This window comes from Phoca vitulina, unplaced genomic scaffold, assembly GCF_004348235.1.
Source record: "Phoca vitulina isolate PV1807 unplaced genomic scaffold, GSC_HSeal_1.0 scaffold49, whole genome shotgun sequence".
Taxonomy (NCBI): Eukaryota; Metazoa; Chordata; class Mammalia; order Carnivora; family Phocidae; genus Phoca; species Phoca vitulina.
The window spans coordinates 5254279-5272509 of NW_022589752.1; the positions used below are offsets into that span (position 1 = coordinate 5254279).

The window sequence follows — 18231 nt, forward strand, 5'->3', positions numbered from 1 at the left end:
ATCAAATATCGTACGATTCCTGATAGGCACAACCATTCAGTGTCTGCGAGTTGCCTCTGTTTATCATGCCAAGCTAATTTGATTTGCTATGGGCAGTGAGGGGAAGTGAATTGATTTTAAACAAGTGACACGATCAACTTCTTGTTCTAAAGATCTTTAGAGTAGTCAGCAGAGGCACAAATTTGTGAGGCTAAAATAATAGATTCGTGTTTAGACATAATGACTTTGAGGCTTATGCAGTACATTGAGGTATAAAGCCAGTAAGAGGGCAGTGGAACCGGGAATTTGCCCGAGTTAAATTGTATACTTTCAGCCTATACTCGACTTACTTGACATTGAAGAATAAGAAAGGTCTTTTGGGGGCGCCTGGGTGGCTCAGTTGGTTAAGCGACTGCCTTCGGCTCAGGTCATGATCCTGAAGTCCCGGGATCGAGTCCCGCATCGGGCTCCCTGCTTGGCGGGGAGTCTGCTTCTCCCTCTGACCCTCCTCCCTCTCATGCTCTCTGTCTCTCATTCTCTCTCTCTCTCTCAAATAAATAAATAAAATCTTTAAAAAAAAATAAAAAAAAAAAGAAAGAAAGGTCTTTTGGTTCATTCCATTATCCCTGGAGTCTACTGAAGTTCAGGTGCATACCCGGGGTCTGTATCTTCACGTAATTAGGGAGAGGTGGGTGTTGGGGAGTAGGTATTAGGTTTGGGGGAATGCTTTCTAGCTAATAGTGCAATGTTGGATGCTTACTGTTGGCAGTCTGGAACTTCTCTAGGTCTGTTATGATCTCCATCCAGATAAGCAAAAACCTCTTTACTGTATGAAACCATTCTAGTCTTTTTCGGTCCTGATGTAGACTGTAGGAGACAAGTCTCTTAGGGTCAGTGCCCACCAGTAGCAGCCACCACAGTTCAGTCTGTCCCCTGCCCCCCCGCCTCCCACGAAACAGCCATTTTGCTACATTCCTTGTCTTATTGTCCAAAGTATCTTCTTCAAACCAGTACTTCAAATGCCTGGCCCAGTGGTTTTTCGAAGTTGGCACTTGAATGGCTTTAAGTAGACACACATTGCCCAGTTAAGGTCCCAAAACATCCCTACTGTCACCTGCCTTGATTCATTTGTGTTTTCTGCCTGATTCCTATGGACATTTGAGTGTCATTTGGAAATGAAATGGACCTCACAGTCTGGAGAAGTACACCCGACCTTGTTACAGCGCTTTCTGAAATGACAGAGTTCAGAATGAAATAGGGCAACAAGGGCTCCATTCAAAGGGGCTTGTTTTTAAAAGCAGTTTACCCGTAAAGCCTATATATGTAAGAATTGCTTTAGACTGATGTTTGTGTGCAGATTTGATGCACTGCTTCGTGTTTCCTAGAATTTCTGTGGCAGAAGTTACTTCTTACTATTTAACTGGACTACATTAACTCTACGGAGACTTACGTTTAGTGCAGGCATATGCATTAACAAAATCTTGTGGATTTTATTTAGTGATCGAACCTATTGTTTTGAATGCTTGTTGACTACAACCTTTTGTATAAAATGTGCCCATGTTGTGTGTGGCCTGGTGCTTCTTGACTCTTACTCACCCCTGGTGGTGCGAACACAAAAATAATTTCTATTGCTTCCTCTTTCTTTGCTAGCATTGTGTTATTTATAATGTGAAAGACTTGGAAGTCTCAATTGTTAGGGTAGAATTTTGCTGAGCAGAAATTAAACCATCTCCAGAGTTTCTTATGAGGGATAGAAAGTGTTTTTCTACTGAACAATTTGTGTTTACATGTTGTTTCAGTTCCTGTTACTATGGCAATGACAGCGGGGACTACAAGCACCTTTCCTATGAGCAACCATACCCGGGAAAGAGTGACTGTGGCCAAGCTCACGTTGGAGAACTTTTACAGCAACCTAATTTTACAGCATGAAGAGAGAGAAACCAGGTATAGTAAAGGCTGGTCAGAATTTTCTGTTTGGTTTAATAAGCCGTTAGGTTGCAAGTGGGGTGTAAACGTGTTGTCCATTAATAATATAAATATTGTGGATCCCTGTATGCTGTTTTTAGGTTTCCTATACTGACAGTGTCTCTAGTTATTTTCGCAGCATGGTTTCTTGTCCTGTGCACCCATATACTTAAATCACATGTCAGCTGATATCTTCAGTAAAACACGTCCAACCATGAAATTATGATATATCTTTATACTTTATGAATAATTAATATTATTAATTATCCAAAAACATGTATAGAGTGTAAGTGGAGGTAGAAGAATAAAAAGATGAACGACCTGTTATTTTGCCTTCAGAAAACTCTGAAGAGGGAGATAAGGCCCATAAATATTACATGAAAGAGTGAAAAGCATCACTAAGAGAAGGGCAAAGAAGGGAGAGATTGCTTTTGACTAAAGTAACTGGGAGGGCGTCATAAATGGTAGGGGCATTTATCAGGGCTCTCAAGGAAGAGTATTAATTATACATGCATTAATGGGAGAAGGAGATAAAAGAGCCGGAGGAAGGATATTACATACAGAAGAAATCGCCTTTGGTGCTGGGTCAGGCAAGAGCCAGTCTACCTCGAGCTGGATTTCAGCATTTCCTGGGAGCCTTAGATGCTTTGTTAATGTAGCTGTTCTCATGGGAGTAGAGAGGCTTGAAGATTTTTGAACAGAATCAGTGATCATGGGTGTTTCTCTAGAAAAGTACTTTAGTTGTGATGTACAGAATGGATTGTGGGTGGAGAAATAAGAAACAGGAAAGGCTAGTGATGTAGTCCAGGCATATAGAAAGGAGGCTTGAATTAGGATCGTGACAACAATAGAATAGAACTTAGGAGCAAGAAAGATTGACAAAAGTGGTGCCTAGCTGGGTATGACATGTTGGACAGGTCTAACTACAGATGAGCCAAGCTGAGCAGAGAATTGAACTAGAAAATAAAACTTAAGTGATTATTCAGAAGTCAACCTAGAGACACAGAGTCGGAAAATATGAAGAAGAATAGTGAGTAGAGCTAACATCTTTAACCAAAGTTCCTAAAGGAAGAGAGGAAAGAGGCTGGAGTGGAAGCAGGCTAAACTAAATTCACCATCAGCAAAACTTCCAGAAGATTCAATTTAGGCTGAAGGAAAGCGATCACAAACAGATCTAAATGTAAATGTGTGGATAAATCTCAACACGAATAGCATAAAAACAAAAACAACAATAATGATAATGTCTTATACATTTTTAAAAGTAGAATTAAAATATTTTCCAGCAGTGGACTATCAGGAGGGAAGTAAGTATAATTAAAGTGTTCCTAGAGATCTTTGTATCTCTGCTGTAGAGGTACAACATACAGAGGGGGTAAGGATTGATTCATTTCAGACTAATAGAGTTTATAACTTCCAAACTAGTAGAGGGGAAACAATGGAATGAGGAAAAAATCCTGGTTCAAAATAAGGCAAGGGAAAAAGAAAAACTAAAACACCAAAAAGTCGACACAAATAGAAACCACACAATCAGTTAGAAATGAATCCAAACGTATGAGTAATTATACTAATTGTAAATACAATGGAAGTCTCTGGAAATCATCCAATCACCAAGGGAGAGTGAACAAAGTAGAAGAGAATCAGGGAAAGAAAGACTGCTTTTTTAGAAGGCAGACACTGAAGTTATGCATCAGAATTTTGAACGCTCCTTGTCTTTTCCTGATGAAATCTTTCAGTAATTCAGTTTTGCCCTCTATTTCCAAACAAAGGAAAGTAAGAATAAAAGTATCTGCTGTTATTTCAAGAAGAAAAAAATTAAAAAAGGCAGTCTCAGCTTGGTGCCATGGAAGTCGTATTTCATATTTCAGCTCATATTTTCTAAAAGCTTATACTTTAAGACTACATGTGATGAATTTTTAAGGCTTAACTAATTGGATAAATACATAAGCCAAATAAAGTACCAATCAGAACAAAATGTCCAGGGCATTTAGGAGGAACACTGTTTTCTTTGCAGGTACAAGAGAAGCCACAGGTCTTCTCGTTTAGATATGGTAGAAACGGATGAAGGTTACTGCCTCTCTCTCCAGAGTAAGGGATGATTTCATGAAGTGGTAGTCTTGGCAACAGTGAGGAAAGGGGGCAGTAGAGATTTGACAGAAGAATGAAGTTGCCTATATGCTGATGGGCCCTCCCAGATTAGTGGTCCTCCTCCACTGTGTATTCTGACTGTAGAGGAGAAAACTCAAAATCCTTCAACAAGCAGCTCTGCAGGGCCCAGAGGGGCATGATGGCAGGCACAGAGCTTGCTCCATTCTAAGGGTTGGGCTTTGGAAAACTGTGTAAATAAAAGATAAAAATCAGCGAGATAAGCACGAAGGTGTCTATTACAACTGTTGAGGAAGTAGGCAGGTGTCGTTGCCATTGGGTGCTGATTTATGGACAGCCTTTAGATATTTTTGTTATGAATTTTCCATAAGAATAATGGGTTAGGAAAGAGCTTACCTATAGACATATTATAAATGACAAATGCTGAAAAATGTATACGATGATTTCAGTCCTCAACCCTTATACTCCCATGTAGGCAAATCCTGGAAAGTTAGTCTTATTCCAACATACTCCAGAACTAATTAGGAAGAGCTCTCTCAGGTTTATCTTTAGGAAAAACCAATACAGTAGAAGTAAAATAATGAATATTCAGTTGGAAATGAGTTGCACAATTTGTATCACAACCATCTCTGTAGTTACTAGTTACTTCATCCACCCAACCCCTCCCCTTCTCCTCCGCATCCCCCTGCAGTGCTTAGCTTAACTAACTTCGGCGATGTCATTTAAAAATGACGAATAACTGGACTTGGCTATACCTAGAAAAGCAAATGTTCTGGTGGTTAATTTTTTTTTTTATGTACAGTTTTTGAAGAATTAGAATAAAATACACTCAATTGCATTGAACATTTTTTCTTGACTGATTAGGAAATCAAGCTTAGACTTTAAATGAAGGACTTCCATAAGCTCATTTAGTTAATAAGTATTAGAATCAGGGTTCAAACAGGGATATCCACCTTAAATATTTATACTTTTAGTCACTGTAGTTACTTTTATATGCTTCTAATGTAAACACTGATAAATGTTAATGATTTTGGTGGTTTGAATATTAGACAACAGATTTTCCTTATTAAAATATTAGTCACCTTTGCTAATCATTGATTTACGCAGCATTAGAAGCAAATTTTTCATTTGGCCAATATGAGAAAGTGAAATCTGTGTTGGGTTTATATTTTGAGAAAGAAAACTATTTTTAATAATTATTTTGATTCAACTTGATTTTTTTTTTTAGCATAGCAAACTGAAGTGGTAAACTCGAATAAATAAGTGAACATTTCTTAAATGGGAGTAGTTAGGAATGTATTTAAAATTTACATTATTTTTTCTTTGAAAAGGCAGAAGAAATTAGAAGTGGCCATGGAAGAGGAAGGATTGGCAGATGAAGAGGTAATGTTAGCTGTAACTCCTGTGACTGTAGTTAATGATACCATGTACTTGAAAGTTACTAAGAACGGATCTTAAATGTTCTCACTATAAAAAAAAAATTACTTATATGAGGCGATGGATATGTTAACTAGCCTTATTGTGGTAATCAGTTCATGATATGTATGTGCATTAAAACATCCTATTGTAGACCTTAAACTTGCAGTGTTATATGTATGTCAATTATAGCCCAAGAAAGTTAGTTGGGTGGGGGGGGGACTAATTACTGTATAATGGCAACCCCAGTGACTTTTTCATTTATTGATATCAGATAATTTTATAACTTAGGTAATGTGGATTTCATCATTTGAATATGGGCTTCTTACTTTGTTGCTATGATGGAGATCTTTAAAAGGAGGCAGCTTTTTATTGTCTTAAATCTGAGAACATAGATTTAGTGAACAGGGTCTACAGTATCCTAAGTGCATGGGACAAGAAAAGTGGGCTCCAAGAAGAATCAGTGAATCGCCAAATCTTCTCACATTTTTTCCTGAATATTTCTTAAAACCATCCAGTTCTCTAGTCCAGTGCCTCTCCCCTTCTTTAAATTACTGTGTGTTTCACTTGAAGGAAAACTGTCCCCAGCTGGGCTCTCTTCCTGCAGTCTGGGCCCCACTCCCACCCCCAGGTTTTCTGCACACTCCACCCAGAGTTCTATCTAAAAACGGGTTTGATCACATCACTCTTTTGCTTAATACCCTTCATTGGCTCCTGAGTACTCTCGGATGAGGGTAGACTTTTAACATTAATGTGCAAGAGCCTTCACAGTTTGGCCTCTGCGTTCTCGCTCTAGCCTCATCTCTTGTCCCCCACCCCCATGCTGACCACCACTACTGAGTTACTTTAACTTCCACGCTCTTGCCTGTGGACCTTTCATAGGCTATTTCTGTCGCTTAGAACTTCCTTACTCTTGCCCAATTCCCTTTATTCTTTAGGAAGCTCTGGGCCTCACTTCGGGCCTCAGTTCCACTGGGAAATCTTGCCTAATCTCTTGAGGTACTCTTCCTACATTCTGCATGAACACCGTTCCTATCCCTGTGGCAGCTCTAAATATCCTCTCCCCACAGTAGAAACTCCATAATGTCTTATTCAGCTTTATACCTCCAGGGATGGTGGAGGGCTGTAGATACAATAATTATTTGGTGACTAAAGAAACAATGACCTTTCCCTCAAGAAGTTTACCAGTTACAAGGAGAGATGATGTATGTGTGTGTGTAAAAATACATATACATGATAGAATGTGGCAAACTTTGAAAATACAGGGATTTTCTATATAGGATGGATCAGAAAAGGTTTCATGGAAGAGGTGACAATTGATTTCAATCTTAGAAAAATAGGTAGATTTACATTAGAATCAAAAGATAAATACAAAATAATTGCAGAACAATGAACTACAAAGGATGCGGTAAAGGAAATAGCAAGGTAAATTGACAGCACATATGGAAGGGCTAGGCTGGTAGTAGTCTACTAAGAAATGTACACTTTGTTTTCTAGGCAATAGGGAGATACAACCGAGATTGATTAGCTTAACAGTTTTCAGTGATCAGAAAAGAATTTCTATACTTTAAGAGTGGTCGTCCAAATGATGATTTGAAATCAAACCATTATTTAATCTTCCCTGTACCTCTCCTAGGACTATTCCTTTATTTTTCTGCTGGCATTGTTTGAATAAAATGTTTTATGATTTGTACCAAACGTGGTTACCTTGTTAGTTGACTCAATCTAGAAAACCCAAATTATTTGCCTAAAATTACTATGATAAACGTTTTAAAAACTCATTTAATTATATTCTTTAAACTTTAAATGAGAAAGGTAGCGATTTAGATCTGTATTACAATCAATAAAGAAAAAATAAAGCTAAGCAAACCTTTTCTCATTTATTCATTAGTATTAATAACTTTCTTATTAATAATCTTATAATTGTATTAATGTATATTCTACATTATATTTACATATTTTACATATATATTTGTAATACATATAGAAATCTTAAGCATAAGATCTTAATTGGAAATCTGGAGGGAGAAATTATAAAAACAGATGCTTAGGGGGTCAAGCAGGTAACGTGAATGAGGGAAGCTGGCTGGGTTGTTTTCATGACATCTTAGGTTATATATTCTTTTGATCCAACACACTTTGTTTGCACATTCAACTCCTAAGATTATTTTTTTTCACTTCCACAAAGAAATAGACTTTTTTTTTCTTTTTCTGAAATATCTGATCCTCACAGTTTATCTTTTGATAAAAACACACCCCTTTTCAACTTCACTGAAAGGAGACAGGAGCACCAGCCCCATTCTACTCGTCACCTGATGACTGGCATCAATGGTGGAGACTGTGACCAATTAGAGACCTGATGTCCATCAAAGGGGGACTGACTGCCTCTTTGGCCCAGTGTGGCCAAGTTCCTGTTTTTCAAGAGAGGCTGGAAATCTGGACTTCTATGTGACATCACCTGCTTTTTTAAAATATCGGCAAATAATTCAAGTGTTTTAAAAACAACTTGCAGGCCAAATCATATACATCTGTAGGTTGAATACAGTTTGTAGCTTTCCGTTCGCAACCTCTGTTCTGCACTAGGAAGTGCTAAATACATTTAGAGCTATTTTCTTCAATTCTTCTGATTAACTTGTAGAAAATGTGATATGATTTATATCTAAAAATAGTGGCCCCTAATAACTGTAAAACTTCTAAAACTTTTCTGTGAAGATATTTTAATTCCACAAATGCTTATTGTTAGGCCCTGTGCTAGGTCTTAGATTATGTCAAATTCTACAAAATAGATACCTTCTCTTAAACCTTGATATAAAATATGTTGTAACTATCATTGTGTGGGGTGGATTTTTCTTTTTAAAGATTTTATTTATTTGAGAGAGTGAGAGAGCACAAGCGGGAAGAGGGGCAGAGGGAGAGGGAGAAGCAGACTCCCCGCTGAGCAGGGAGCCCGACGTGGGGCTTGATCCCAGTACCCTGGGATCATGACCTGAGCTGAAGGCAGACGCTTAACCGACTAGCCACCCAGGCACCCTGGGTGGATTTTTAAAAAAATAAAATTGTTTTATAAAAATCTAGGTTTAAATTGAAAACTAGTATTTATCCTTAATTCATTCAAAATAGAAAATCTTTGTGAAATAATTTGTGAAAGTTATTTGTGAAAATTAAACCATGTGATGTGGTCATGTAGAGCATATATGCAGAGATGAAGTTGCCAGCTGAACTCTTTCAGATCTCAGAACTTCTGAGTGCACTGTCTGTCTTATACAAAAACTGAGCATCCCATAGATCGAGAATTTGAGGAACACCCATTTAAAAAGGAATGGAGAAAGGAAGAAAACAATGTGTGTCTAGTTTCATCTCACTTAGGAAAATCCCATCAGACATGGAATATTATTCACTCTGATGGAAAAACGAAATAAATTTAAGCTGCAAAAGGGAGCCATGAAATGTTAAGCCTGCCCACAGATTTTGTTGTCCTCTTTGGCGAGAAAGGATATGATTACCACAAAAATGTTACTTGTTTTTCAAGGCTACTTAATCTACACAAGTCATGAGCAGATACATCAACATGTTTTTTTTCATCAGTATATTTTTTTGCGTTTATTAACTTTTTTATTTTAATTCCCAGTATAGTCAACATACAGTGTTATATTAGTTTCAGATGTACAGTGTCAGTGATTCAGCAGTTCTATACATTACTCAGTGCTCATCATGTCATCAATATATTTTTTTAAGATTGATTTGTTTATTTGAGAGAGAGAGAGAGAGAGTGTGCGCAGGAGGAGCAGAGGGAGAGAGAGAGAGAGTGTTTCCAGCTGAGTGCGGAGCCCTACACGGGGTTCCATCTCACAACCTGAATCAAAACCAAGAGTCCGATGCTTAACTGACTGTACCACCCAGGTGCTCCATCAGTCTATTTCTAATGCTAGCTTGCTTTACCTCCCTCTGGACTGCAACACTGATTTGAAGACTAATATCATGGGGGGCGCCTGGGTGGCTCAGTCAGTTAAGCTCTGGACTCTTGGTCTTGGCTCAGGTCATGATCTCAGGGTTGTGGGGCCTCGGGCTCCACTCAGCGGGGGGTCTGCTTTCCCGCTCTGCCTGCCTCTCCCTCGCTCGCACCCACTCTCTATCTCTCTAAAATAAAAATAAATCTTAAAAAAAAAGACTAACGTCATGGAATAGGGTTTTTTTTTTTTTAAGTAATGTAACAATGTTATAGCGAGGTCTCATTTTTGTAGAATTATGTGCTCCATATACTTGTGATTCTCCCTTTTTGCCATTAAATAGCTGTGCCCCAAACTACATAAACATTGTTTACTTGCTGCATTACACAAGCTATTAAATATTAGTGAACACTGTTTTCTTTAGTGGCCTCTCTTCTGTTGATTTTGAGCATGATTATGAAAGTATGTAATGAGATCATCTTTTCCATTCAGATTAGACAAGTTTCTGAAACTACACCCAATCATACTCCATTTTATAGTCCATAAAGTCAGAGACCCAGAAAGAGTTTCAAAATTCTTATATTTATTCATTTATGTAATTAAAACAAACCTCCCGAAACCTCTTTATTGCTTTGAAAGACAGGATACTATAGTGCCACCATGTGGCCTTTTTAATTAGTCTGAAGCTGCTTTTTTGGGCTCGGCCTTTTGGCTAAGATCAAGTGTTGTTTTACTCTAGTAATTCAGTTATTTTTTTTAAAAATCATTCAGTGGGCATTTTTGAACAAAAAAACAGTCTTCACTGTTTCCACCATTGATGTGCCTGAGTGTGTAACTTCATTCAGCTGTTTAAAGATGTTTAAATCGAAGATATAATTTCTTGATTGCATCTTCTTAGATTAATTTTGTTGGAAGTTTCAGAATTCCATTGCACTGGGATGCACATTTACCTGTTTCCAATTGATTGAGAGTTTGCCATACCTTTTTGAAAACAGACACAGGAGTAGGAAGACACCATTCAGTGGTTATACCTTGAGCTGCATTTAAAAGCAGTGTTTCTGAGCTGTGATGGCCGTGTCGACTTGCCTTTCCCTCAGAATGGAACTCCTGAAAACCTGGTAGGGTTCAGTTGACCATGAACAGGTGCTTAATTTTTTTGATTTTCTTTATTTCCTACTATATGTGACCTCTACCAGGACCTAACAGAAGGTCAACAGAGTTTTGTTTGGTCAGGGGGAAAATGACGTTTAGAACAGTGAAGTGAACGCCTCTTCCAAATATAACCTTCGGGTATTTCATAATGTCTCTTATCAGCGTTTGTTATTTTTTGGTGATCTTTGGAGAGTACATTATGAAATTCCTGACTTGAATATTTTAATGAATTCTTTATGTCATTATTATTATTATTTTGCAATTTCATATTCTTAGGAAGTTGTGTGCCAAATCTCAAAGCAGTTTATTAAAATTTATTTAAGAAAAAATTCTATCATAAGTAAATCTCCATGGAAACACTGCTGTGGTATTATTTTGGTGTCCTAAATCTCAGGAGTTGTGACAGAACAACCTGGAAATTAGGGAATTGAAGCAAAGTAGATTGCCTGACTGTAAAATTCATGATGAGAATACTATTAGCATTTCCTAAAGCTTAACTTTTATTTATGAATTAAGTTAGCATATACATGAAATACAAGATGAACTTCATTAAGATGAAATATGTAAAGGAGTCCACCTCAAGAATAAAGATTTATCAGTTGGTGAAAATAAAAAAATGTTTTCTTTAGATTGTTTTATTCTTTCCATGCTTAACAAATACTCAACTTTGGTAAATAAGTTCTAACACTCGTATATAATATTTAAGATACTTTGCCCCCATTTTACATATCTTATCTTTTAATACTACAGGCTTCCTTTAGAGCAATCTAAATTTAGAATCATCCTTTTAAATTGTCTTTTTTTAATAGAAAAAGTTACGCCGATCACAACATGCCCGAAAGGAAACAGAGTTCTTACGGCTCAAGAGGACCCGACTTGGCTTGGATGACTTTGAGTCTCTGAAAGTTATAGGAAGAGGAGCGTTTGGAGAGGTTACTTCCTTTTTAAAGACACTGCTGTTGAAAATATGTAGCTTAAGATAGTTTAAAATATGTATTTCAATAGGTTAATATGTATTAAAATAGTGTAATGTATCAGAATAGTTTAATTTTAAGAATTCGTAAAATATAAGCAATGGCAAATTGCAACACTGATCCCTTTAAAAGGACTTACCTTTTACTCCTAAATCAATAGTAGTGACTGTTTAACATTGATAGTATGGTCAATTTTTACATTCTAGGTGCGGCTGGTCCAGAAGAAAGATACAGGCCATATCTATGCAATGAAGATATTGAGAAAAGCTGATATGCTTGAAAAAGAGCAGGTATGAGTTCTTTAACACATATAACCGAAGGAATACCACTGACTAGGTGTTAGAGTAAATGTTAATATTGGACTTTGTAAAAAAGAGTCGACACATCTTACTGTATGTGGTCTATTAATTTTTTGGTAGCCTGTTTTATTGTTTCTCAATTCTTATAGTTAAAATTTCTTCCAAATTTATAATCTGAAAATGTATTAGCCTGTTCAGCCTGCCATAACAAAATACCAAAGACTGGGTGGCTTAAACAACAGAAATTTATTTTCTCACAGTTCTGGAGACTGAAAGTTCAAGATCAGGGTTCTGGCACGGTTTGATTCTAGTGAGGTGCTTGTCCTGGCTTGCAGATGGCTTGCTGCCTTCCCACTAAGGCCCGCATCGCCTCTCCTTGCTGTGTGCACAGAGAAAGAACGGGAGCACTCTGGTGCCTCTTCTTAAAAGGACGCTATCCCCCTCTCCCTCTGTGGCTTCACTTAACCTTAATTACTTCCTTAGAGGCCCCATCTCCAAATTCAGTCACCCTGGGGGTTACGGCATCACCATAGGAATTTGGTGTGTGGGGGGGCAATACACAAACATTTAGTCCATAACAAAATACCTTCTTTTCTGACTTCAGTGAAAATAAAGGACAGTTCTCAGCTTCCTTAATCCCTATCACATATAAACAAGACCAGTCTCCTGTGAATTGGCTGATTTTACATATTTCCAAAATCTGCAAACCACCCCCCTCCCCCAGTTCCATACTCCTGGACTCTCTATGTTTGCTGTGACTTAATGCAGCTTAAGGGTAGGCCATAAATCCGAAAACATCAATAGTATTATTTATGTATTCCCCTCTGTTTCTGGTCTGGGTAGAAGCTCTGTAGAACCCTAAATGGATTATATATGCTAGGGGAGGACTCAACAAACGGAGTATAGAGGGAGGATGGCCCCTCTCTCTACCTAATTGGCTCTACTTCAGTTTTTTAGTCCCTGCCTAAAGGCTATTAAGAGTTCAGCTTTTGACTGAACAGGTTACAGAAGAGGTTTAGTCAAGAAGACCAAAGTGCACGTCCTCATCAGACTCCTCTCTTTGCTTCCAATTCCCTCTCCGCCGCCAGGGCAGCCTTGGTGGAGGGGGCGGGCCCTCCTGCTGGGGCAGCACCAGCCGCTGGGGAGGCTCCACCAGCCCCTTGCTTGCAGATGAGGCTCCCGATGTTGATGTTGACATTGGCCGGCGGCCTTTGCAGACAAGCCCAGCCAGAAAGGTTCAACTTTTACACCCGCTGCTTTAATGAGGGCATTGATCTTATCCTCCGTGACTGGAGGTTGAGGGCTGAGTAGATGCGGGCGAGCCCGGGACAGCGCCGTGGTGTGGGTGAGTGCTGTATCTGCAAGGTGCTAACCGGAGGAAGTGAGGGTCTCACCCAACACGGTCCTAGCTTCCTCGGAAGGACCCAGCACCTTAGCCGCAGCTGAGAAAAGTCCCTCCTAAAACTTACTTAGTTATTACAGCAGTATAATACTGGTTTTTATTTAAATATGCCCCCCCCCTTGAATTTTCACTGCATTCTTTCACTTTATTTCTATTTCATGCATTCAACAAGTATTCACTGGGGGCCTATGATGTGCCAAATGGGCCTGTGGTGTTCTAGGTTAACACATAGATGGGATTAACAGTACAAACCTGATCCTTATTTTTTTCTAGAAGTGGGGAAATAGGCAGGCAGCAAATAGTCATGATTGAGAAAGACTACAGAGAAACTTTTTACAAAAGGATAAATTGATGCAGATGATCTGGTTTAAGAGGAAGAATTAGATCAGGGAATGTTTCTCTGAAGAGAGAATATTTGATGAAAGACTAAATAATGAGAAAGAATGACAGATAAAGATCAGGTAGAACAAATATCCAGGCAGCAAATGCAGAGGCCCTGAGGCAAGAATAATCTTGGCCCGCTTAAAGAGAAAGAAGCCATTGTGGCTAGAATTCAGTGCAAGAAGAATGGTGGGAGAGGTAGACAAGGATCAGATCCCAGAGCTCTGAAGGCCAAGGTAGAGCGTTTGGGTTTTATTCTAAATGCAATGGGAGGACGCTCTTGTTTGAGGGGGAACGGTATGTCTGATTGATGTTTTACAAAGATGAATCAGTCCCTTTGCTTGCTGATGGAGGAAACAAGAGGTGAAGCAGAGAAGCCAATTGAGAGACTGGTGTACCAATTCCAGCCAGGATGTGATTGTGGTTTAGAGCAGAGAAGCTGAAGAAAAGTCAGATTAAGTATATGTTTTAGTGGGAGAGCCAGCAGGATTTTCTGTGATGTCCTGTACACTGGGGGATGAGAGGATGGGTAAGGATAGTGAGGGGAAAATGGAAGAATCAGGATACTACCTAGAGTTTCATTTAGGAATGGGACACATTATGGTGTTGTTTTCCGATTTAGAAGAGACTAAAGAAAGAACAGATTTGGAGATAGTGGGAATGAAGGGTTCTCTTTGTGGTATATTAAGTTTGAGCTGCCTGTTAGATCCAGGAAAAGATATTAAGTTCACAATTCGCTGGAATCTGGAGAGAAGTTTCACTAGAAATATAATTTGGAAGCCACCAATATATTGATCATATATTGGGGCAAGATGAAATTGCCTAGAAAACAAATATAGTAGAGAAGGAAAGAGGGCCTGGATCCAAGCCCTAGGGAACAATAGGCAGAAAAGAAACCAGCAAGGGGAACCAAGAGGGAACATCTAATCCGGTAGGGGAAAACTGGGAGAACATGGTATCATGGAAGCCAAGAGAAGAAAGTGCTTAAAGGAGGAGATAGGTGGTCAACTATGTGGAATGCTGCTAAGAGAGTACAAGAGGAAGACAAACCAGTGGATGTCACAATATGGAGATTTTTTAATAACTTGGCAAGGACATTTCCAGTGGATTGCAGGGCAGAAGCCTAACTGAAATGGTGAGAAAGAAAATGGGAAGCAAAAGTAGGGAATGTGAGTGCAGATAAATCTTCCATGTGAGGTAGAACAAAGAACAGATTGTTTGTTTCTTTGTTTGTTTGTGTTTTTTTTTTTTCCAAAGAACAGATTTGTAAAGTGAGACTTAGGGTAAAAAAGGATTTTTTTTCTTTTTTTAAAGACAAATGTTTTGATGCTGATTAGAAGAATCCATTAGAAAGAAAAATTGAAGATGCAGGAGAGAGGGGACGGATAACTATAGGAATACACTGGAAGACAGAAGAGTTGATCTTTGAGAGGAGTGGACTGTACCTATCCATTAAAACAGGAAGGAGAGGCAGAGAAAATGGGAACAAATGCAGGGTGGTTGATCTGGCAGCGTCAAGTGCCAAGTTCCTGCCTGCGTGCAAATAAGTGAGGTCATCATCTCAGAGTAGAGAGGGACAAGCTGGCTTGCTGGAGGTGTATAGAGAATTTGTGAAATAGTCACACCTATTGACTTAAAGGGTGGGAAAGCAGACTTGCTGCGGAAATACAGTTGAATGCCCATTGAGATTTGCAATCCTGAATGTACAGTGAAACCTGTTGGCATAGTTGGGTGACCTTTCTGTAGTAATACTTAGTTGCTCTGGGGTGGATAGAGAATAGACCGAAATTTGAGTCTAATTAGGGTTGGTGTTTTCCAGGCAAATACAATGGAGGAAGGGGACAAGAGAGTTCAGAGTGTTTGCAAAAACAGTGATCAGAATGATGGAATCTAGGCTGGGTAGAAAAAGAAATGAGGTTGTGAGGAGAGCAAAAGAGAAAAAGTTGTAGAATCCATGAAAGGAAGATTGAAATATAAGAATAAGAGATCTGGAAGGATAAAAGGTGGAAATAGAGTTCCTCAAAATGGAGACTTTAGAGGGGGTACAGTTATTGGTGATGAGAAGGCCAAGACGATTACCATGGGTGGCTGAGGTGCAGTGGCGGAAGAGATCATTGAAGATGAGGAAGAAGTCAGTAGATAGGGCATTTGATGGTTCACCTTATGGATGTTGAAATCTATCCATGAGTGGAGAAGCTAGAAAGGAAGTTGGTGAGCCAGGAGCTGAAGTCATGAATGAGTGAGAGGGATGACCCAGGAGCTCTCTAAATGGTAGCCATGAGGATAGATGGTGGCTGATGGAGTTGCACAGTGTGTACTTCAAAGGAGCTGCAGAGAAGGAGAGGGTCACAATGGTACAGAAGCAGCAGAAGAATGAGCAGGAAACCTGCCCCCTCGCCAAGTAAGGCATGAGAGGAGAGCACGTCATTCTTGAGAACTCACTGTGCGGGAAGACAGAACTGTCAACAGCCTGGTTTCAGTTAGAATGACAAGGTGAAAGAACCGTCCAGAGGTGAGACGATATGGGACTTTTTTGAAGACACACTGATTCCAGAGGGAAGAGGTTGGTTTGGAATTCAAGGAAGGTCGAGGTATTGAATTGTATTAGAGAATTACAGATAATGATAAGAATAAAGGTCTGGGTCAAGATGTACAGCCTCAGAGACAAAGAGATAAACAGTATCTAACTAAGCCATATGGGATTAGTCCTGGATAGGGTTTTGGAGGAGGGACAAAAGGAGCAGTTAGTTCCAGCTATAGTCTTCGTCTTACTAGCCAACATGTGGCTACCAGGCACTTGAGTGTAGCTAGTCTGAATTGAGATAAGCTGTAAATGGCAAATATATACCAAATTTTGAAGACTTTGTACAAAATAAATCTCAGTAATTCTTATATTCATTATGTATTGAAATGATAAACTATATATAATTAAAAATATTTCATCTGTTTCTTTTTACTTTTTATGTGGCTACTAGAGAATTTTAAATTACGTTTGTGGCTTGCATTGTATTTCTGTTGGACAGCACTGATCTGGAATATTTTCCCAGAAGTTGAAGAGTTTCTGACCACTGTTCGTTCCTATGCAGGGAAAATCTCACTGGAGCCCAAACATCAAGTCTGTTTTGCGTTTTGTTATTGTTTTCCCCCCTATATAAATTAATTTGTGTTTGCTACCATTGAATTTCATTTTAGAAAACCTTTTCCCACTCAATTCTAATATGTCATTATGTGAAGTGTTTATTACATTTACTTTAATACTAACCAGTGCACAAAGTAGCAATTTATCTCCCTGATATTGTGGTACCAGATTACTATGTGCGATAACTTCCTATTCTTTGAAAACATAGGCCCATTTTGAAAACATCCTGTAATCTGACTTCAAGATATTTAAAAACAATAAAGCCAAGTTGATGACATAGTTTTTCCTGACAGCAGCAGATGCAACATCAAAGGCTTAAGGTTTTTCCTTTACTAATCTTAAAATGCTTTGTTGAAGGCAATAGGTAGGAATTTTGATACCATTGTTCACTTTATGAAACAGATCCAGAGAGATTCTGAGGTTTTTTCATGCCCGAAAGCAAGTTCTTAGTTTTGAACTGTTTTTCCTGTGCTTTGATCTCAGAGCATTTATTGTACCAGGTAATAAATACAGTAATCCCAAATATGACATTTTAAGCAGATCATATTTCATTACCATGAAAAGGCTTAGGAAATCTGGGTTCTCATGTGCTTTGGGCCAGAGTTCATAATGATGCACAATGAGAACAGCAAAAGGATAAAATCAAATATTATTGTTAATCTTTGAAGAGAAAATATATAAATATATTAATGCAAAACATCTGAAAATTGATTATACCAACCCGATAAATTACTCAGTTTATAAAATTTTCCAGTCTATAAAATGTTCATATAAAAGTATCCCTAGTATAATTGTATGTCTGACAAGTCAGCAGCAAAACCCCCAAAAGTTACACTAATTTGCTGTAGATCATGTTAATAGATATTATAGAGGTTTTATATTTAACAAAATAATATAAAGTTATTATAATTGACAAGATAATACAAAGTTATTATAAATGTTTCTGCTTGTTAAAAAAAAAACCAAATGTTTAAAAACCACATAAGGCCCCTTTTTTTTAACTAATAGCACTTAAAAACAGTTTGCTAAGGACCCTGACTTTGTCATACCAACCTGTTAAGGCATTGCTTATTACTTTTTTTTTTTAATTTTATGTTATGTTAGTCACCATACAATACATCATTAGTTTTTGATGTGGTGATCTTATTACTTTTAACTTTCAAAAGTCAGGCCAGGGGCACCTGGGTGGCTCAGTCAGTTAAGTGTTCGACTCTTGGTTTTGACTCAGATCTTGATCTCAGGATCATGATCTCAGGGTCATGAGATCTGACCCCACATCAGGCCCTGAGCTCAGCACAGAGTCTGCTTGAGATTCCTTCCCCCTTCTCCTTCCCCATATGCTTCTCCCCCTGCTTGCTCTCTCTCTCTTTCTCTCTCAAATAAATAAATAAATAAACCTTAAAAAAAAAAAAAAAAAAAAGACCAGGGGCTGAAATTTATATAACAAAGCCAGGATCCTTGGCAAATAAGGATT

The 18231-nt window shown here is 38.4% G+C and overlaps 1 protein-coding gene across 1 annotated transcript in view; it reads left to right on the forward strand.

Moving 5' to 3' along the window:
- STK38L (serine/threonine kinase 38 like) overlaps window positions 1–18231 on the forward strand; it is an 80046-nt gene that overhangs the window by 51372 nt on the left and 10443 nt on the right. Inside the window, exons 2-5 of the mRNA XM_032432663.1 lie at window positions 1779–1923; window positions 5379–5430; window positions 11372–11494; window positions 11743–11826. Of these exons, the coding sequence (XP_032288554.1) occupies window positions 1790–1923; window positions 5379–5430; window positions 11372–11494; window positions 11743–11826 (393 nt within the window). The 5' untranslated portion in view covers window positions 1779–1789. The remainder of the gene's footprint in view (window positions 1–1778; window positions 1924–5378; window positions 5431–11371; window positions 11495–11742; window positions 11827–18231) is intronic.